This window comes from Pholcus phalangioides, unplaced genomic scaffold, assembly GCF_987345545.1.
Source record: "Pholcus phalangioides strain wild (caught in Gottingen) unplaced genomic scaffold, Ppha-v1.0 ptg000017l_1, whole genome shotgun sequence".
NCBI classification, from domain to species: Eukaryota; Metazoa; Arthropoda; class Arachnida; order Araneae; family Pholcidae; genus Pholcus; species Pholcus phalangioides.
The window spans coordinates 20,334,963-20,358,242 of NW_028301610.1; the positions used below are offsets into that span (position 1 = coordinate 20,334,963).

General features: G+C 38.1%; 1 protein-coding gene and 1 long non-coding RNA gene across 4 annotated transcripts in view; one reads left to right on the plus strand and one right to left on the minus strand.

Annotated features, from left to right (window-relative positions):
* LOC149072513 (uncharacterized) overlaps positions 1–10,300 on the plus strand; it is a 57,479-nt gene extending 47,179 nt beyond the window's left edge. For 2 of the 3 annotated variants that reach the window (XR_016194523.1, XR_016194522.1), the window contains one exon: positions 9,772–10,300. This is a non-coding gene — a long non-coding RNA (uncharacterized LOC149072513). The remainder of the gene's footprint in view (positions 1–9,771) is intronic. The other variant, XR_016194524.1, reaches the window with a different exon arrangement.
* A 4,952-nt stretch (positions 10,301–15,252) lies between these two features.
* On the minus strand, positions 15,253–16,551 carry LOC149072515 (E3 SUMO-protein ligase PIAS1-like). Its single transcript, XM_089247222.1, has one exon. It carries the CDS (start codon positions 16,549–16,551, stop codon positions 15,253–15,255), a length of 1,299 nt encoding a protein of 432 aa, XP_089103348.1.
* Between the last annotated feature and the right edge of the window lie 6,729 nt (positions 16,552–23,280).

Here is a 23,280-nt window from a genome sequence, read left to right on the forward strand (position 1 = left end):
GGGGTGGAATATCAATTATTATTTTTTTAAAGCATTAAGATTATTAATAAAATTGGTTTTAGGTCCTTGCGCCACAAAAATCAAAATCCAATCCAGTCCAATCGGTTTTAAAAGAAAATTAAGGATAGTTTTAAATGATTGAAATTGATCTAACATTAAAAACTGGCACACTGATTTAATATGATATTGGTCCACCAAATATTTTGTGGCTAAATACTGGCGTTTATTGAAATTCATTACAGTTTAAATAAAATTGGTACTTTTAGTTTTCAAGTCAAAATAACATTAAGATAAGTTAAAACTATTGAAATTCAAACTATTGACTTTTATCAAACCATTTATTTTTTAATTAAATAATTAAAAACATTTCTGTGTCATGATATTGATAATCAAATTTAATAAATTGTATAGTACATCATACCTATTCTTTCTGATTCATGGTTTCTCACTGTTCTTTCACTCAGCGATGTCTCTTGGGTATCACCGAAAGCAGGTTGAGAAGCTGGGGGGGGGGGGGGAGAGAGGTTATGATTAAATTATTGTTGGAACGGGGTTGGAAATAAAATATTTATCGAAAGGGGGTCGTGCTTAAATAGGTTTCAGGACTACTGCTCTAAGGGAAAAAAAAAGTTAGCTGTTTCTTTAGCATAGTGTTGTAATGCATTTGTCTAGATTACTAGGGGATGGTGGATCAATTCCCTTGCAGATAGGCATCAGTAATGTTTTAGACCTGTGGGTGCATGTCTTAGGTCCTTTGCACATGGAGCGATTACTGGGTGAGCGAGTCAAGCGATGAGTCACGAGCGATCGCGGCAAATTTCCAACGATATGGGCGATTATACGATTCATACGATTGGCATCTGCTAATGGGCTAATTTTTTGCGCCAGCAAACTGGATGATTTTTCACCTTTGCACCCGTGCTCTTCCTACTTTCTCACCACTTCTTCCACCTGTTCTCTGCCTTGTAATTTTCTTATTTTGTGCACTAAATAAAAGTATCATTTCCTCACATATATTCTATTTTTCATTGTTAAATTATGGAAAGTTCTAGCGACGAGGAGGCTATCCTCATGTTCTATTTCCACAAAAGAAAAAAGAAAGCATTGGGTTCATTCCTACATAGAAAGGAACTTGCATAGCAGGCTGTTTGTGGCAGCAAGAGAACTGCAGGAAAGTGATGCTAAGTTTATGGCATTTTATAGAATGTCCAAACAGACATGTGATGAGCTGGTGACAATTATTTCGCCAACTATAAAGAAACAAAACGCCAACATGCGAGAATGTTGAGGTCCAGAAGAACGACTTCTGATCACATTGAGGTAAGTTTTTTTTTTCATATTACTTCATGTATCAAAATTTGAACAATGAATAGACACCCCAATTTATTTAAAAATGAATTTATATTAATTTAGGAAATTATATAAAAACCTTGACACATAAAAAGTCAATATTTCTCCAAGGGGCACATAAATACCATGTTGGAAAATTAAAAGACACATAAATCATATTACACAAGTGGGGAAAAAATATTGATGCATAAAAAGTTAATTATATATATAATATATATAAAATTCACAAATAGATATGAAATTTCTCCAAGATCCAGCTAGATACCTGCATTATGAAATTGTGAAACAAGTAAACAAAAATGCACCATCTGATATTACTCATACAAAATGCAAGAGGTATATGGGTCAGTAGCCCAAAATGGGACAGAGACTTATTAAAAATGAATCATCGTCATAAACTAATAAACATGTCTAAACGCATCATTTTGTAACCAAAGTAAACATTCCAAAAGATATAGAGGTCCACGAACCATTTTATCCAACCTCTAACCACTCCAACATTTCTTTTGCCAAACTTTTACAGTAGCCTATCATTAAAGTCTGGCATAAAATTGTAGATTTGTTTAGAGAACACACACAGCAGATAAAAAAATCAATGATACACACAGATCATACTACTTCCTAACAGAATATGGCAATTTAAATTAGCTTCATTTTAATAATGAATAAAATAGCCAATAGTATATTCAAATCTATTTTTTAAAATTTAAACATCACACATTTATCGGAGGACGATATCACTCTCGACTATGGATCGACGGTTTTTAATAGCTGGTTGATGCAAAGACATATTTAGGAAAGAGAGAAAATTCAACTGCCCCAAAGAGCGCAAACCATCCCAAGATGGTCTCTCTGGGCGGTCATGTCTGTCTGTCTGTCTGTCTGTGCCCTTGTGGGGAATTGAACCCATGTCCTCTCACTTGTCGGGTGAGTGCCCTACACCACAAAGGCAACGAATATCTTGATCTTTCCGTGGAGCTAGTGTGCACTGAACGGGACCTTACATGGATGGTTGGATCTAGTTAAGTAGCCATCTGGTGGCAATGTCAGCAATTGCAAGCTTTGGCCTAAATTTGGTCCGACAGTTCATGTACGGTCCTGTTCAGTGCATATGAGCTCCAAGGAAAGATCAAGATTTTCATTGCCTTTGTAGTCTAGTGGTCAAGGGTGCTCACCCTGCAAGTGAGAGGATGTGGGTTCGATTCCCCGCAATGGCAGTTGAATTTTCTCTTTCCTATATATATCTTCCCTTCAGCCAGCTGTTATAACCTTCGTATTATACATTTAAATTAGAAAATTCAAACGTCAATAACCTAATAATGTGGTTGTCATAAAAGAAATAATATATCTGAAGAAAACAAATTTTAGAATAGGTAAATATCAGACTGGAACCATATCCCTAGATACAATGCAGAAAGTATACAATTATATTAAGTAGTATATAATCAATATTAAGTAGGCAAAAAAAAAACAATTTGGGTTTTGTGATTTAAATCAGGTGATTGCATTGATGAACCCTGTCAGTGCATTTATTTTAAACCACACTATAAAAACACGGCAAATTCTTTGTCACAAGATGAATAAAAGCAGTGAAATAAACATATTTCTTGATAAAATCAAATGATGAGATAAAACTCATCCTTTGATAACGAAATCCATAATTTTAAAATGATAATGAAGTTTTATCTCATTTGATTTGAATTTGTTGAGAAATGCATTTTGATTTCACCGATTTTATTATTTCATTTTATTCAGTCAAACTTGTATCAGCCTGTTCATATGGTGAATCGAAGCTAATATCTGGGCATTGCTGTATCAATTCCACTGGTTGGACAACAGCTTGTGTTGTCTCAAAGGGACTGGTTCCAAGAATTTTGTCTATCAATAGGATAGACTTCCTCTTAAATAATCTGAGCTGTGCGCTAGTCATCAACCTGAGATCGGGTAAAAGGCATCTGTAGGAGGAGGTGCAGCAGAAACAGCAGTCATTTTTGCCGCCTTTATGCTGAAATATTCGGCAAAGGCGGCATCTGCGTTGTTGGTGCTGCAGGTCTTTCGCTTTCGGGATATCCCACTGCTGCTCTGAGATTGTGTGTCAGGAAGTGATGCTGCAGCTGATGTTAATGGAGGAGGAGTGGTTGGTTTGGGTGGCGAGTCTGGGATATGTATGTCATAAAGTTCCAAAGAATTGTCACCAGTTGACACCTGAGAGCTTTCGGATTGATCAATGATTTGGGAATGTTCCATTGGAACAGGCAACAAATTCCCACTCAGCACCCCCGCAGTCTTCACAAAAGGTAGGGCAAACTGCATGGCTTCATTCAAATAATAAGGTTTTTTGACTTGTGTTCCCGAACTGCTTGGAAGAGGTCGCAGTTTCCTCACAAGAGTCAAGAGTAGTTCTCAAATTTCTCCATTTATCTTTGCCATCGTGCACTGCAAAATAAAAACCCAAAAATTTAACGCAGAAGGCTTAGAATGAAATACATATTCAATGACCAAGTTATAAAGTACATATAGTCAAACTCTGTTGTAGCGCCAACCCCGCTTAGTTTCCCACAAAATTTTCCAGTGAACAAATCTTCCACATAAAAGGAATTAAATGTGTTAATTTGTGTGATTTGATATGATGCCAAACTCATTATAGCGCCAGAAACCTGCAAGACAAATGATGGTGTTACATCAGGGTTAGACTGTATATATTAAAAGTGAGGTGAAATAAAATTTTCAGTTTTTTAAAAAAATTCAACCAAATAAAAATTTTTGGTTCGAATTTTGATATATTTCTGTTGTCTCCAACCCCCATGTAATTGATATAAATTATTTTGCAGGTATCTGGCTACAGGATGTACCTTTGTCTCCCTTGGTCTGTACTTTGCCCGAGGGGACACCACAGTTGGGCAGATTGTAGCTGAGACTACAAAGATATTGTGGGACGAGCTACACACTCAATATTTGGCAAAACCTGACACACAGCAACGATGGAGACAAATTGCAGAACGTTTTCTGTCATTGTGGAGCCTGCCAAACTGCATAGGTGCAGTAGACGGAAAACATATTCGTATAGAAAAACTTCCAAAAACAGGTTCTACCAACTTCAACTACAAATCGTACCACTCCATCATGCTGTTAGCATGCTGTGATGCAGATGGTGTATTCACGATGGTAGAAGCCGGGTATGCAGGTAGGAATAGTGATGGCGCCATATTTCGAGCGTCTGCTATGAAATATTGGTTGACACATTCGCAACTAGAGATTCCTGCTCCCTCCAGAGTGCCCTGCCATGAACATGACAGTGCTTTCCCCCATTACTTTGTGGCAGATGAGGCATTCCCCTTTTCACAAAATTTAATGCGTCCCTATTGTAAAGGAATCCTCAACAATTCGAAGAGAGTCTTCAATTATAGATTGAGCAGGGGAAGGAAAGCAATTGAATGCACCTGTGGCATGATGACTGAAAAGTTCCAAGTGCTAAGTGTGCCAATACGGTGCCGCAACAAAAGCAAAGTAGTGGATATAGTGAAGAGTGTGTGTGCTACACAATGTCATCCGGAAAAAAGAGGGATATACATATACCCCGAAGCAATTTGAAGAAGCAACCGAGGCACACGCCATCTTTACCTCTTCATCGCCACCAAGTATTCTGCACCATAATTCTACTGCAAATACTGTCAGGAATTACTTGGCACATTATTTTTTGAGTCCTCAGGGGTCAGTGCCTTGGCAATGGAATTATTGTACATAATTCTTTTTATGATTCCCATGGCATAATATGCATAAAATATTGTAAATACTGTACATATAGTGTGATTTATATATTTTCACACACACATCAATGTCTATATTTTCCTGTGCACCTTGCAAATTAATGATAAAAGTTTTTGAAATACCAACTGCACACTGCTTATAAAGGTGGCTCCGCCTTTGACACTGGGGGGAATTCTGCCTCCTCTTCCCCCCAGATCTCTGTCCATGCTGATTTATAACAAATAATTCTTATAGGGGTGTATTGCTACAGGGTGCACTTCAATGAAAGTACAGTAGTTGGCTGTAAACTGTTTATTATGCAGGGTGTTTCAAAGTTAATGTTTTTGTGCAATTTCTCGGAGAAAGGTGCGTGCCCCCTTTTTTTCATAGAGACCACTGTTACAGGAATCGCATATCTTGATATGCTTGAAAACACTTTTCCCACAGTTAGAAACCGATTTGGATGACTTCATTTTCCAGTAAAATTTTGAAACAAATTTGACTACTGTATAGACATGCCGCGCATCCCAAGGTGGACATATTGAACATCTTTAATGTGATTTGTAGGAAACTATGACTAGCCATGTAATATAAAATTAATCTTAATTAGCACGGCAATGTTCAATATTTTTCGTAATATACACATTTCAAATCGAGTGATTCTTTTTTAAACACTCTGTATACCAAATAAAAAGCTTTCAACATAGGTTGAAGTTAGAAACGATGTGTACATTCACATCTATCAATTTAAATTTTTCTAGCTGGCCCTACAGCAGAATGTTTTGCAACAAGCCCTCAGCTGACAAAGAAATGTTCTGCAGTCAAAATTACACGATAGTGTTTCATGTGCAGAAGAGAGTTCTTTTCTTAAAGTTTTACAGACATTGTTTTGCAACAACACAATGTTCTGCAACATACGTTGCAGCTTCTAGTATATTCTGCCACAACCTTCCCTCAGGCATATTATCAAGGCATTGTTAAGATTTGAGCATGTTTACACCTTGTTTGGAAATGTTTTTAATCAAAATAAACACTACAGAAGCATGTACTTGATGTCTAAAAAGCAATGGTGTGTTTTTTTCTCATCTCAGTTTCAATCATCTGTCACAGTGTTAAATTTTTTTAAAGTAATTAGGCCTTCATGTCAGTAAATAGTGGAACCTCCATAACTCGGGAGTGTCCATGTTGACTCAAAGCAGATGTTATGTTCGTGAAGTTTTGTGTGATCGAACTTTCACAATGGTTTTCTATCATTGTTGTATTCATGCATATTCATATATGTGAACAATTCTGTATCTCAAATAAACAAAATTACCTAATGTTTTTTTGCAAAAAGTTTCCGAATCTCATATTAGAGTGCAAAAAAGTGTATCATTTCGCGATAGCTGTGTTTAAAAAACGGCTGATTATTTATTTGGCTCGTAGCCCGTAGGTTTAATTTTCAATTTCCAATCAGTGGGAAATGACCCGAGGTGTGAATAATATCTACAAACATGGGCGTCAGAAGTGTTTCACACCTGTGAATGACCGTCTTGAGCTGTATGAAGGAAGGTTTTATTTTTGAATAAAATGTGTGGGTGACGCTTGCCACAATACTGTGGGTGCTCGAGCACACTCCCGGCTCTGACACCACTACGTGTAAAAACAATGAAATGAGGAAATTTTAAATGTGAGTGAGCAATGTTTTGAAACTTCATGGACTTGGCCAATGCACGGGTAATTTGAAAAATTAATGGTCACAGCACAAATTTCAGTTGACTTAAACAGGGTTTAAACATCTTGGAGGTTTCTCCCATTGAATTTAGTAATATGCCAAACATGAGAATAATATTTGTCAGGGTAGTCACTTATCGAGGTTCCTCAGCATTTATTTTTAAACACAATGTAATAAAAGGGCTAAGATTTCTAAAAATATTTTCGCAAAATGTAACAAAGAAACTGGGGTTTTTTTTCTTTGAGCTTAGGTTTTTTAGGGCATAAATGCATTTGTTTAGTAATTCCCAGATCATAAAAAAAACCTTTTATAATGACCATAATATAATGAACAGTAATTATAAAGATCTGACGCTTATTTTTTTCACAACTAAAAAAATTATCACGAGCCTCGTAATAAATAAGCAGAACCTAATTCATTTATTAAATTATTAAGTTTTTAAAACAAAGTTTACGATAACATTGCATACCCGGCTGAAAGCACGTGGGATATAACGTGCTTTTGCCCCCCCCCCCCCACACAGGCTGGAATTTTACACGGACCCCCCATTAAAAGCAAATCCTACTGTATTAAGCCAAAAAATAAACAAAATTTTTCCCGTAACGGCTGAATGCCATGAAAATATGTTCAGTTTTCATGTTCAAGTATGTAAACAATGAAAAAATAGTTACACTGCGATGAAAAGTTTACTTCCTTCCCTATTTCACTCCAGGCTTTCTCAACATCCTTCCTGGAGTAACTGGGCCTCGTGTAGTCGTACAATTCCGGATATTTCTCAACGAAAATGACAAATTTTAGATTGAAGCCCTCCATTTTTTCCTGACAATTTGATTAGGATCGCACTTCTTTTCAGATCGCTAGAAACACCAATCACTCGCTCGGCAATCGTGATGCGTAGAAATCGCCAAGCAATCACGCTGTTGGCGGTCTCCAACTCATTTAGTTGAGAAGTGAGGGAGAGGGAAAAAAGAATCGTAGCTCGGCCGCCACGGAATTGCTCCATGTGCGGACGGCCTTTGGGAGTTTTTGGAGCCATGCTGGAAAATTCTGTTTGTGTTCAAGCATTTCTGGCTCTGACACCATTACCTGCAGAGAGGCAGTCAAATTTTCTTTCCTGAATTCATCTTTATGTAAGTTATTTGACTTAACCCTTTTAAATAATTACGGCTGTGTGTTAATTCTGAACTGGTTGATAATTTAAACATGGACTATTTTGTAATTTGACCCCGGACTGCTTCATAATTCAACCCTGGACAGTTTCGTAATTTGATCCTTTCATTCTGTTTTATTCTTGCTACTTCTGATTCATTATTCACTCCTGATTTTTACTCGCTGTTCTTTCACTCAGCGATGTCTCTTGGGTCATATGACCCATGCCGCTGCAGGAGGGATGCCAAATCATGTTAAAAGAGTGAAAAAAAATTATTGATGAAAAAAATTAGGTAAATTTTTTCATTTTGCAATCCATTCTAAAAGGAATACCAGGGGGAAAACATTTCCTTCTCGCACGTACAGAAAAACATAATTCCCACTATATTTGTGCTGACAAAAGGTTAAATCTTTCCGAATAGTTTTTAAATCTATTTCATCTATTCTGCAGGGGTCTTTTCAATTTTTCAGACATCGCGGGGCGAAATTTAAACTTCCCGCGAAGCCTGCGGGTCACCAACTCAATTGTACCTCAACTTATAATAGTAAGAATCCAGATTTAAAGAACTTCTCATCTAATTTACAGTGATATCTTAATAGATGGCCAACGCGAGTTTCCAAGTTAAACAAGGACAAAAATAATTGGAGAGTTTTATTTAGTCTTGAAATTATTTCTTTCATTCATTACAAATTTTTATATATTACTGTAAATGCGGGCTGCTTTGACTCATTTTTAAGAAATTTCAAATGAAATCGAATAATTCTATGCATTGTATGCCTGTTGCTCTCTGTGGCGAGACTTTTTAATAGATATATCAGCTCTCGCATTTTTATACCTTGAAGTTTGGAACCACAGGAAACCAACTTCGGCCGACCACCACTGTGGCGATGGTCGGGTTTGAACCCAGGTCCATCACTTTGACCACTCGACCACCATAGCAACTCCTTGCTTAGTGCTGCTACTTAGCAAAAACTACAAAAAATAAAAATAGTTCCAATAATTTTTTATACAGTAATTAGAGTATGTTTTATTATTTTACCGTTTTGGGCCAAAGAAAGGTTCCAGAGCTAAAGTAGCCTGCGTTTATGGTAGTTCCAAAATAATTTTTTTCACCAATTCTGATTAATTACTTCTTTTAATCTGAAATCACTTTAAATGATTCTAATTATTTCATTAATTCTGAAATTATTTCTTAGTACTGCACTTATTTCCTTTTCAATATATCTTAGCATTTCTTTGAGTACAAAGGCTAAGCTTGAAATTATTTCTTTCATAAAGTCAAAGTTATTTCTTAAAATAAATCTTGAAATTATTTATTTCGATAATGCTGCAGTATAACTAAGTGGTCTGCAGGCTCAATCAAATTATTTTTTTTCTTATTTGATCAGCTATAAATGTTTGTAGCCATTGCCTAAAAATGGTCAGTAGGCCATGCGTTAAAGACCCTTTCATTAACTGCAGTCCCCAAAAGTTAGTGGCCAAAATTTTAGGTCCCATGATGGTCCATTTTGGAGAGGTTCACTTTCATTTCCTTGGACAGTGTTCACCATATTATGGCAAAAATCCTTGCTGGTTCTTGCCAAACATCAAACTGAAACTGTTTAAAAAAAATTAAGGACTTGTTGGGAAGGGGATAAATTGTGAGTGTGGTGGTATGGACTGGGGGTTGCCAAAATTAGATCCAGCACAAGTAGAGATTTTTTTCTTGAACTGCCTTTCTGCTTTCATTTATAATCCTATTAAGTAATTCTTTTACAAATTCTGGCTCAAATGAGTAATTACTTTAAATCTGTTATCCTTGCATTTTCAGGTACCTCCACCTGTGTAAGGCTGAAAACATAATGAAACAGAGAGCAAAGTGGGGCGAGCGGAGAAGAGATTGACGCAGAGAAATCAAACACACCGATTCCAATATGCCTGCGTATAGTGGCGCGCACAGAGCGGGAATTCCGTGACAAGCTATAACAGCAGCGCATTCAAGATATTTGGTTTTCGCCACTCTGCTCGCTTGTGTGTAGCTTCAAGATGGCCGTCGAAGGGCTTGCTTTTGCTGTTAAAAAGCGGTAGTGAGGTCAAAAATTTCACCAGAATGATTGATGTTAAGTTCTCGACGTACTTCAAAATGATGTGGACGATCAAATGAAAACAGCAAGTAGAAAATATAATTTTTATATATTTCCTGTCAAAATGTTTTTGTGTGCACATGCTTAACCAAACCGAAAATGATTTATATATTGAGTTAATAATATTTATATTTTGAGTTTTAAGCTAATTTATCGTGCACCGTGTATGGGTAAATGTATTTGAGTAGTCTGAATTAAAAATCATGTATATTTCTGTGGAAAAATTGACAAGTTTTATTTGTTTGTTTGTTTTCTGTGCACAGTCAATATTTCGGAAGCGTACCGAATGATTTTTAATGCTGGATTTTTTTGTGTCAATTACGTTTCTTGTGTAAAAAAAAAAAGTGAAACCAACAAATATTTATACAAATAACGCTATTTGGGGGGGGGAGAGATTTTCCACTTCTACCCTCCCGCCTATGCTAATAATACAAATTTAAATGGTGGGGGGGGGGGGGCTTTGATAAACTTGATATTTTTCTCAATTTTTACTTAAATTTAGTAGAAAATATTGATCTTTTGAGAAGTGATTGCACTCAAGTGCTACGATAAAAGATGTGTTGGGAGGAAAGCGACCAAAATATGAGGAATATTTCCATAGTTATATTTAAAAATAGTGATATTCACACAATACTATTACGTATTTCTAAACTATTGTCTGAGCAATGATTTTTATAATTATTAAATTTTTAAGCATTCTTTAATTTAAAAAAACCAAGCTGATTGCGAGTTTCTATTTGATACTCTCTGCTATATCAAATGCCCCCACTATGTGTACTATGTTTCTTGCTCGCAGCTATATTCTCATCTCGCTTCTCCTTCGTCGCTTTACTCGCCGCTTCCACTATGTTCTTAGCCTAAAATGAGCAGTCTTCTTTTTGTCCCTTGACAAAGGCCATTTTTAACGCTGTTTCTTTTTCAAATTGATACCCAGTACAATGTAGTCACATTAAATAAAATAGTCTGGTTTTGCCTATCGTACAAAAACATGACCACTCATCTTTTCGGTATAGATGAAAGTTTGATGCTCGCCAGATACAGCCGGTGGTCAAGCTTTCCATTTCCATTCTGAAGCCTTGTTGTAGACATTGTGGAAACATTTTTGCTGTGCATCAAACTCAAAATCATGAAATATACCATAGGTGGATAGGACATATTGTCCTTTTGCACACAGAAGAAGCAGGTCTATGCATGGGGAAAAAGTAAAGGGAATGTTGTTAAAATGATTATCCAATCCATGATCAATTATGCCAAGGGCCCAGTCCTGATCCTTCTGTGCTGTGACATTTTATGTTGGTGTGGGCTGGTGTAAAGATTTATGTGGAACAGACTAGTTTTTCTAATATGGATAAATTTAACAATAAATATGGAACTTTAACACATTCCTGTTGCTTAAACCTGCGAGTTTTGAAACTACCTGGCAAGTTACAAGACTACCAGTGAAACAATCTATATTGGACTGCCCGGTTCATACTGAGTTTAAAGACATCATTCTCGAAATTGAATATAAAAGTTGACCAAGCATGATCATTTTGTCCAGGGGGCCAACTCACATTACACTAATTTAAAGTCCACAAGACATATTTTCCCTCTTCCACAGAGCCTTCCTTCCCTCTCTCCTCCTTTTCAATCCCATCACTTATCTTGCTGAATGACTAGAATCTTACGTTTCTCATGTCACTAACAATCCCAATCCAGTTTATTGATAAAAAGTGAAAAAGAAATGGCACCTAGAAGGCTCCACTGGTGACTCCCATCTAATCAGAAAATTCCCAGTTTACCATGACCCAATATTACTTATCCTGTAACCAAGAATCCCTTAAACAAGTTGTTCCCCAATCCCAACCTCATGTAAATGCTTCAAGATTTTACCATGTTGGACCTGATTGAATGTTTTGTGAAAATCCTTGGAGAGCTCAAAAGACACCTGAGCGTCCTTTAGTATAATAATAATAATAAATTTTATTGATTTGACCAGTAGGTCCTTCAATGAGTGGCAATTCATTGTTGCTACATTTTAGTCATATTTACAAAATATACCATGCATTGGGAATATAATGAAGCTTGAATATGTTGGTGTCAGAACAGTTAATATAAGGCAAGGGGAAATAATGAATGAATGATAAGCAGACACAGAATAAACATTATAATATACCGACAAATAATAATAGGTAATATACATACAGAGCGGACAAAAAGCAAGTAATAAAAGAAAAAGTAAATTAATAACAATAGAAAAATATGGACTTCAGTCCAAACAGAGCGAGCATAGGCGAATACATGATAAGATAAATAGATATATTGAGTATAAGTTATCAGTGATCGAAAGTAATTGAGCAATATTAGCGGGACCTGAAGAGAGATTTAAATATTTGGATCTGGGGTTAGAGTAAAAAGGGCAGTGAAAAATTACATGATTCCAATCCTCAAATACCAAAAGGTTGCAATATGTACAATTGCTGATGGGATCTATAGAAAAGTTTTTACCATTAACAAAAATTGATGTCTGATTAAATCTGAGTTGGGCAAAAACCCTTTTGACTGAGATATGAAAAGGGAGGAAAAAATAATCTTCCATCAGGAAAGTTGTTTTTATATCTTTATAGTGAGAAAAAATTTTACTATTTACAATACGGGAGAAATCAGTTTGGATACTCTGGTTTTTTATGCTCTCGATAATCAGTGGAAGATAAGCTTTTACAAGACTTGGATTTTGTTGAACCCAAATAAAACCGAAGCCAGCATTGTCAAGAATATTTTTAACGTGAAATGCCCAATTATTTTTTTTATTAATGGACGAATTACAAGATTGAAATAGTTGGTCATAACTTATTCTTGTCAAATGGGATTGTTTCATTTCAAGCAAACGTATCCAGAATTTTAAAATATATTTTTTAAACGAAACACTGAGGCTTGGGCGGCCAAGTTCAGCTCTCAGAGCGTACCCAGGGATATTTCTAGAAACTATCAATAGCCTCTTAGCGAAAATACTAAATATTTGATCCATTTTATCAATAAATTGTAATACCCAAATGGGAGATGCATACGAGGCTGTTGAAAGCAAAAGGGAATCAAAAAGTTTTAAAGCCGTGACCAAAGAATTATTATGAGCTCCTCTAAGTATATTTATTACTGGTAGTATAGCTGTTTTGGACTTTGCCAAAAAGTGTAAGTATGCTGTAAAGCATACGTAAGTAAGCGTCCTTTAGTAGAGTAGGCGAGCATCTTATCAACTAGGGCCATCTTGACACATAGCCCCAAGCATGTAAAAGTAAAGTTTACATTCCTTAATATACTGGATATAATATGAGCAGTTTAGTGCCTCACATGGTTGGTCGCTATGAGCCAATACATCGCTTGTAGAAAATTACTTGGTGAATTTTACATTCTGCGAAGTTAAATGGTGTTTTTTTAGTTCAACAATTGATGGATTCCTTTTGTAATTAAATGCAATATCATTTCCGGTGGGGTCAATAGAGCATAGGACTTTCAGTAGGAAGGTTGATGGTTCGAACCCCCGCTGTAAGCATTGAGATTTTTTTTCCTCCCTTTCATCTTTGTTTTTTGATGATATTTGATTTAGTTTTGGTTTTACGTGGAAAAGTGCTTTCAAAATTGCCAGAAAGGATAGTTTTTGAGAGTTTATCAGGCAATGTTTGAGTGTGTTTTGATGTAAAAAAATTTTCTTTGAGAAACTAATTCCCCTAATTTTTTTCTGAAGTGGTCAGTGCTGACAGTGTTGTATGACTTCAATTTTAATAGAAATGGTAATTTACTGTGAATAATCTGTGGCTGCATTAAGTTTGGAGATACAAATTTTGCCACTTTGAAAAAAACTTGTTCATCATATAGCCTGCACGTGTAAATATCATTCACCAGCAATGAAATTTTTGGGAATTAAAGAAGTTTTTGTCATGTTTATACAGAAAAAAAAATGTTTATTTTTTACTGGAATGTGAATTTTTTAATTATTCAGAAATCATTGATAATTACTTTAAACTTTTTTAATACAATTTTTCCATTTCAATCTCTTGGTGAAAAAAATCACAGAAAACAGGCTAGCATGGTATTTAATCTGCATAAGAAATTCGTATTTCTCTAATGTATTAAAAATTTATTAAAGTGAAGAATATTTATTGCCTTAGTATTTTAAATAAATTGTTTCACTTATACGCAAGATTTTTCAGTTTCACAGTATCAAAGTTAGCAAAAAGCTCCATCCCTCGTGACCCATCTTACTATCTTCTTTACTGATGGCACCAATTGCTTGCGTGCTAATTCCTCTGATGCAACTAAGAATGTAACATTGCACTCTCAGGGAATGGTCTGGCTTGACCTAAAGTGCATAGGGAGGGATGTAGCTAAATATGACGGAATGATTCAATGAAAATGATTCTAAATTGGGCGTTAAGTGGTACTTAGGGCTGCAAGAGGCCCTCAGAGCACCTCTATGCTCTTGGAGACCATGACACTGTGGAGATGCTTCTTCCTGGGTTATTGCGGCAACGATCAAAAGTAACATTGCATACATTCATGGTAAATTTTATTTGGACCATGTCCCTAAGAGCCTGAGATATATTGGATATTGCACATCCCAGGTATGAATGAAGTTGAATCAAAATTAAATGCCCTGCAACAACATAGGTGAACTACAGGTTGTAAAATGCTGTAACATAATATCTTAACAGTATGATGAGACAATTTGGGCCTATGTAAATAGTATGTGATGCATAGGTAGATATAATTTTCATTTTAGTCATAATATCTCCATAATACTAACAGATGTCGGGCACCCTAAGATACCACGAAACCCCATTTGGGAATCATTATTAATAAACAAGATAAAAGGGGTGCAGAAATTAGATCTTGCACAGGATGCTACTTTGTTTAAAGCCAGCCCTGAGCTTGGGTCTGGTTCGATGATGTTTGTAGGGGAGTTCAAAATTCTGTCGAGACAGCATCAGACATGCCATTGCAATGAATTTCTATAGCAATGCAAACATCATGCAATATGCACATTTATTACTGAATAATATTGCATAAATACAGGTGTGATATAAACTGAGGTGTTATACAGTGGTTAACTCCTCAACTAGATGCAAGTAGAACAATAGGCTTAGTTCAAAACACCTGGATATGCAAGTAGGACAAGAAAAGTAAAAGGTTTCTTATGAGTCAATGGACTCGTCACTGTCCCCGACGACCGCCGGGATGATTTCAGTGTCGTTGATGACATAGTCCCATTTCAAGTTGCCCCGGAATATGACCTGCGAACAGTTTTCTGGGGCGAAGAGCAGAACCTGGACGAAGAATCCGTCGATCACTAAGTCGTTGAATGTCGCTGGCTGCCTACAGATCGGGCACGTCCAATTCGGAATAACCTCGTTCATCTGCAGGTACTCCATCGCGTCAAAGCACTTGGCGTGAGAGCAGGTCTTAGCCTTGCATGGCACGCGTATCTGCATCTTTCCGATGGGGCACAACAGTGATTTCACGAGTCCTCTACTTCGCGACATCGTAGACGTACCTTCGGTTAAGCGCAGCTTCTTTTCGATGATGGCATTCGAGTACTGGGGACCCCAGATTTCCCTCAACTTCAGTTTCGCCAGAAGGATCGTGGGGTTCAGGCGGCGCACAAGGAACACCGCCACGGAGTATTCTAACTTTTCTCTTTCGATAGTCCAAGACAAGCGAAGCTGGTTCGACGACGAGTTACCCCCTCGCGCGGACAGGTGGCACAAGCTCGTGATATCGACGGGCTTGTTGGATCTCTTGTTGCATAATCTCTGGGCGTAACCGTTCACCCACACCTGCAGGTTCTCTGGGTACTTATCGTCGTTCTGATGCTCCAGATTGGACACGCAGAACCTCAGCTGCACCATCAAACCGTATGAATCCTTGACCTTGGAGGACAAGATTTCATTCATTTGGCCTGCCGTCAAGTTGAAGTGGAACTCATTTGTTTGGACCTTGCAGGTCTCGGATGACAGCAGCAACTTTGGCTCCATCGGAGTCGACATGACGTCGTAGAACGGCTGGTCTTTGAAATTCACTTGCGTCTTGAATTCACCGGTACGTTTTCTTTTCGGTCTGGAAAGACTCGGGCCTTCATTTTTATCCGGAGCACAACTCACGCCCGTACTGATAGGAGTGATCTTAGAAGTAGAAGGGGTAGGTAGAGGTATAGTTAGTGTCTGCTGTGTAACTTGACCCGTTGCCTCTGTCGTCGATGGCCGATTTGGACCGACATCAGCAGCATTTGAATTCCTGATGGAGAATCGCCTTTTATGGAGCTCCATGACTTTACTTTCGATCATAGGATTCTTCAATTTCAGCAAGTCCAAGGCTCGAGCGACAAGTTCCGTGTTCCGGGTTATACCATTCCAATCTGCGAAATCCAGCAGATTTTTCAAGTCGGATCTTGGCAAGTCTTGCACCATAAGCTTTAGTTGCTCCTGATTTGACATCTTGTGCGGAAATACAAAACGTTCTAATCTATTTCAATAGATAGAGAATATAAAATGTTCCAACTCTCTTTGAAAAAAAATTGTCTCCCGAACGAGAAGCTTTTCACAGCGCAAAAAATATAACTGGCCGCAGTAAGAGAAAAAAACGACTTCCGTATCGTCTAGCGTATACAAGGCGACTGATACTCCAGTGGCTCCAGCGCGTAGACGTCTATTGGATTTTGCTGTGACGTTAATGGCTACTAGAGACGGTTATAACCTTGAATTAAGATTGCTCTGACCACATGAACTTTTTTACGGGACTAATTCTTATTTTTTTGCTCGAATATTTTGTACAAAGAAGTTCCGTTTCCCCATTAAAAACCCACTCCTGGCTTTTTTAATAGGTTTGAGGGCATTTGCTCAGGGCATCAGAATTCAAACACCGTGTATCTACTGATTATATCCTTCCATATACAGTAGAGTCTCTATAATCCGAGTCTTGAAAGTTCGAGGTTCCAGATAATCTGAGGTGATGGAATTTTTCAAAATTCTTTCTCAAAACTTCAGTCTTTCTGGAGTATTGCCTCGGGCTTTCATCGCCGGTGTTTAGTGAGCTACATACGTTTTTCGGGTTGTTAGGCCACGGTCTAAAAAATCACCAAAGGTTAGACACGCGTAGGTCTCTGAGACTTTTCACACAGCCAATCAGACTCCGACGGCACACTTCGAGATCACTTGAATTGCTTGTAACATTTACAGAACATTTTAACGTAGCCGATCAATTTGTCGCACTGAACTCGTCGTGGTACAAATTCGTCGCGATACAAGTTTGTCGCACTGTCAATTCGTCGTGCTGTCAATTTATCGCAGTCGATTCGTTGAAACGCCGATTCTTGTCCGACAGTGGAGCCTCTCTTTAACTGTAAATTTGTATCCACCCCCATGGCAGTGCCGTCTTAACGCATGGGCCTGCCCGGGCCCGGCCCGGGGGCCTCGAGAGAAGAGGGGCCTCGCAAAAATTAGATTTGGCTGAAATTTTCTGTAATTTACCTGGTAGGTCCTCAGAAAAACCACTTGGCCCGGGGGCCCATGATGCTCTTAAGACGGCCCTGCCCCATGGGCTCGAGAGTCGTCCTCCCACCATCGTTTACTACTACAGTATCTTCATAAAACCTGAAATACATAATTTCATTTAATTAATTTTTAATTTTGTAAGCCTCACTCTGCACTTTCTGTCGGGATTTCCATTTCTCACAGCGATGGGAGTTGTTGCTCTCCAATAAATTGCAATCAAATAAATTTTCAAAATTCAAGTTTCACCGTATAAGCTGCACTTTCGCTTTCTGTCGAGATTTCCATTTCTCACAGCGAAGAAAGTTGGACTCGTCGAGATAATAAATTGCGAGCAAATAAATTTTCAAAATTTGATTTTCACCGTATAAGCCGCGCTTCCTATGAATGACGATTCAATGATGCTTTCATAATGCCCACAAGATGAGCACCGACGAAGACCATATTCGTCTTTCTTATTGGCGATTATATAAGGTGTCTCATATCTTTGCCTGGTCCCCATATCCTGGAGCAGGGCCCCTAGGCTGGGATGTTTTGCCCCCCCCCCCCCGTCCAGACTTTCACGGGCCCCTTTATAATGAATTTATGTGAAAAAAATTGTAAAAATCGTTCCGGGCCCCAGGGCTGGAGCGTTGTCAGCCCACCCCTTGTGGGGGCCATGCCTATCTTGTATGAATATCTTCAGATAGTTTTCATTATATAGCATCTAAGTTTTTGGTATTAAAGGTGTGTGTGTGTGTATATATATATATTGATTTTGCTGAATGGAAACTAAGAAGAAAGTACCTCTCCAGGGCTATCTTACGAGCATAATAATGGACCCGGGCAAAGTGATTTTTTGAAGCCCCTACCTGGATAAAAATTTCCGGCCTACCGCTTTACATGATTACTTACGAAAATTTTAACCAGATTTCTCTTATTTTCATGAAGCTCCCCTCTGTCTCTCAACACCAATCTATATACAAGATTCATTGAAAGACTGGTTATTTGTGGAGATGAAGATTACAAGGAAGAAAATTCATCACTTCCCCTACGGGGACTCGAATCCCAGTCTCTCGCTCGCCGGACGAGTGCTCTATCATCAAAGCTATGAAAGCAGGTAGAATATTTCAACCTTGGAGCGTATATATATATGTTGAAATGCTCCATACGTGGACGACGGTAGCAATCAAGTAATAGCTCGTGAATGACATAGGCCACCAGATGGCCACACTGAATATAGAAATGTGTAGGTTTATACTGTGCGCATCAATGCGCCGCCTTGCGAGTTTTTTGTCGCGAAAATTCACATTTTCTTCGCGGCGAAAGCTTTTGTAACCTATTGAAAGGTCTATTGCGCGTTTCCCCAACTCATTGCGTGTCATTTTCTACTTCAAAGGAATTGCTCTTCCAAGGTTGCAAGAAAAAGAAGGGCTGGAAGGGAAAATCAAGACAACTTCGCGCTATATTACTATATTTTCAAACTAGATGTCGGATATTTTTTACGGCGAAAAAGTATCAACCTGTTTCCGAAACAAACTAAGCTATATAATTAAAATAATTACTGGCAAAAATTTTCTTGTTCTTTAAGTTCAGCTTGTTCTTTATTTCAAAATTTCTAGTTTGATTTTCTTGCTATGCCCCCCCCCCCCCCCACCAGAGTCTGCTGCAGAGCCCCCTAGGCATGGACCCTTGCATTCTGAAGCGGGGGGCCATTCCAGATCTGTTTCGGGCCCCAGGTTAGATTTTTGACGGGCCCTCACAAATGAATTTATAGTGTGGAAAGCAAGGACCGTCTTAATAGCGTCATGGACCTCCGGCCAAGTGATTTTTCTGAGGCTGTACACAGCAAATTCTTGAAAATTTCAACCGGCTCTCATTTTTGTGAGCCCCCGGGCCGTGCCCGCGTGGGCCCATGCATTAAGACAGCAATGGTGGAAAGACAAAAAGTGAGAATTGCCCTGGAACCCTGTAGCGTCACCCTTGGGGAAGGGGGAACATGACTGCAAATATACGAGTGCGTTTTCACAAACTTGATCACATTTAGTCAAACTTGATCATGACATCCTTCATGAAATTATGTTGTTTCGCTCGTTGAAACTGAGAAGGAGGGTCGTCTTAATATACGAGCTGTGCCCCAAATGCATGAGGAAATTCTCGTGTTAAACAGAAGTGAAAAAAAAATATAAATAAGATTCGGAATCGAGGAGTATCGCAATACAGGGGAGCAGGCGGGTCTGATGCTCCGGGCGCTGGACGTGAAGGGGCGCCGAATACAACCTGCTTCTACACGCAAGGGGTGCCAAAATTCCGGCTTAGGCCGTAACTAAGATTTTCGGTTTCTGGGGCAAGTAGGATTTTGTCCCTCCCCCCCACAACTTCAAAATTCGATTATTTTATAACAGTGTTTCTTTATTCTCGCCTAAAACTTCCACCTCCTGAATTTTGGTGACCTGAACTGTTGCTCTCCAATCCCGTCTGAACTAATTTCATACGTGAAATATTGTATTAGAAATTGAGATCATTTTACCACTTGAAAATGTTTTGCATTATCTAACGCTGTTTGCGAAAACTCTAATTAGCACGCTAACCAGACGCAGCTCCGATTTGGCACCAAATAACTCAGCCAACCTCGGGATGTCACGTGGCATTTCACAAAAAAAAATAATAGCGTTGGTTGTGCGACACGAAATTCTCTATCTCGCGGCAGATCGACGAGCGGCGAAAAACTGGTGGAATCTCAGCCTAAGAGGGTTTTTTTTTTTTTCAAATACGGCCTCTCTCTAAAGTGGTCACGAGGGGACTCAAAGGTTGTTTTATTTATTTAGCGAAAGAGATGTGCAACATACATACACAAACAGACAACTTTTCATCCAAGGGCACGGTAGCCCAGGTCGATAAGATACTCGCCTAAAATACCAAAGGATGTTTAGAGGTGTCGCGAGTTCGATACCCGGTTCGTCCTTGTCAAAAAACTTTCCTGACACAGGGGTACACAGCAGAAACGGCGACGTGACGACAGAAAAAATTGCTACCGCAGGGAGTCTCCCATCGAGGGGTTAGCGCACCAACCTCTCGATGAGTATAAAAAAGGTCCATAAAATTGGTTTCATAAGGTATAAAATTGTAGGTTCCGGTCTTTAGGTACTTTTTGTAGGTGTAAAGAGATAACCTACTCCTTTTCGAAAGGGGGGACAATCACCGCTGAGCCGAAATCGCTGAAGCTATAAATATGAGATTGGGTCTAGTAGTTTTATTTCTTGACGTAATAAAAGACTCGCGAAGAGGATTTTTTCGAAATTCGGCCCCTAAAGTGAGCCATCAAAGGTTATATGGGTAAATTATTGCTGAGCCGAAATCGCCGAAGCTTTAAATATGAAATTTGGTAAGTAGTTTTATTTTGTAATGTTAAAATCCATCGTTAGTGAGTTTTTCAAAATTCATACTGTAATGGGGGGGGGGGGGTGTTCAAAAGTTATATTGGGCAATCATCGCTGCGCCCAAACCGCTGGAAGCTATATTTTATAATATAGACTCGCCAAGACGGGATATCTGGAAATGCAACACCCAAGGGGTTATGAGGGATTCAAATATTAATATAAGGAAACATCGCCAAGCAATTTTCAGATTACCAAATCCACGCGAGTGAAGCCGCAGGGAACAGCTAGTTACGTGATATTTTCAGTGATACAGTAGGCCTATAGCCCGCGAAGAAATAATATAACTCTTATATGTCCACTTGCATGGTGCCCACAAGGGTGAGCCCGGGACGATTCTCATCATTTTTGTTCTTTCACACTATCAATTTACAATGGGGGGGGGGCTGCCAAAGATCGCAGCCCAGGGGCCGTGCTGCAGGATGTGGAAGCCATGAAGCAACACCCAGTGCCGTCTCAACATCATGGGTCCTCAGGCAAAGAGGGTTTTTCCGAGACCCCTTCCTAGCTGAAAATACGTGCTTAGCAGTTTACTACTTACTATTTATAACTACAGTTTTCAAAATTATAACCAGATCTAATAATCAAGAGGCCCCCACGAGGCCCTCGGTCAGTGCCTGATGAGCTCATGCGTTGAGACGGCACTGGCACCTCGTATACCTAGCTATAGATAGTGTTGACCACGGCCGCCAGTGAAAGTTGTGCTAGCAAGGATTAATCGCGAACAAATATACAGTCAAATCCCGTTTTAACGAATACCGTTATAGCGAAAATCTTGTTTTAACGAACACTTTTTTTTAATCCCCCAAATAAGTTTACATAGCCACAATGCTAGGTAACCTGGAATTCCTTTATAACGAAATTTCGTTGTAACGAAGTGATTCCTCCTGTCTCTTGACATTCGTTGTAACGGGATTCGACTGTATAAATGAAAAAATTCATGCTAATTTTCCTGCTAATATATTACAAATTTTTATCACAAAAATGAGCATTCAACATGATTGGCATTTTTTGGCAGTCAATCCCCAGGACCTGTTCCCCCCGTTTCGTAGTTTAGGCATGGCCTACACGCGCCCCTCCCTTTGCGTATATATATATATATATATATATATATATATATATATATATATATATATTAAATATATATTTTATATATATATATTAATATATTAAATATATATTTTATATATATATATATATATTAGGGGCCCCAAAAATTCATATTTACCTTTGGCCCTGTCAATCTCCCGGCATAAATTAAGTCTGGAAAGAGGGTTGAAGAGATTTTGAATTATACATATATTTTTCCTAAAGCGCCATCTAGTGAGCTGTTCTATAAACTTCAATATGATTATAATTGCTTTTTAAATCATCAAACAATTAAACTAATTTTCTCTTTTTATATAAAAAATGAAAAAATGAAATGATTTTTGTTCTTATATACTGAAAACATTTTATGCATTATTAGTTTTAATTAACTTTTATTTTTCAACAAGGTATTGATTATCTACACGAAATAGTTTTCTTAAATGTACTAATAATTTTCTTAAATGTATGTAATAGTTTACGGCAGAGCGTATTAAAGACTATTGATACGCTTTGATTTACGGTCTCTACCACTCATACGGGACTTGGAACGTCAAGCTCGAGATAAATCTTTTTTCAATGTTAAAGCCGGGTTTTCCTATTCTCTGTTCACTCTAACTTGGGTCCTGATGTAAAAAGCACGTGTGCGATGCCCAAAATGATTGGTTGAAGAACATTTCACCTTTCTTACAGTACAACACGGCCAAAAATACAGTCGTTTGGCCCCCCCCCCCCCATATCATAAAATACCTCATAGTTTTTGTTTTTAAATATTTATTCCATATTATTTCAAAGTTATCTGGAAGACGGGAAAAAATATTTTTTAAAGATCGGTCAAAGCATTTTTGTTGCTATGGCCGGTATTACACTATAAAAGTTTGATAAAATCTCTTTTATAAAACTTTGAAAATCCAACCAATAAAGCTCAGATTACATTCGAGCAAATGCAACCAATGAGTTTATTGGCTGTATTTTTCAAGTTTTATTCAAGCACGTTTACAAAACTTTTATAGTGTAATCCCGGCCTAAGTCTTCAGGGTGGGTGTTGACAGGATACGCCTTTCTCACTCAAATATTACCGTCCCCTTTTTAAAGGGAAGTTTCATTTTATTATTATTCCTATTCGCAAAAACAGATTTGATATACACTTGTATACGCTTCTTCGAGAGATCTT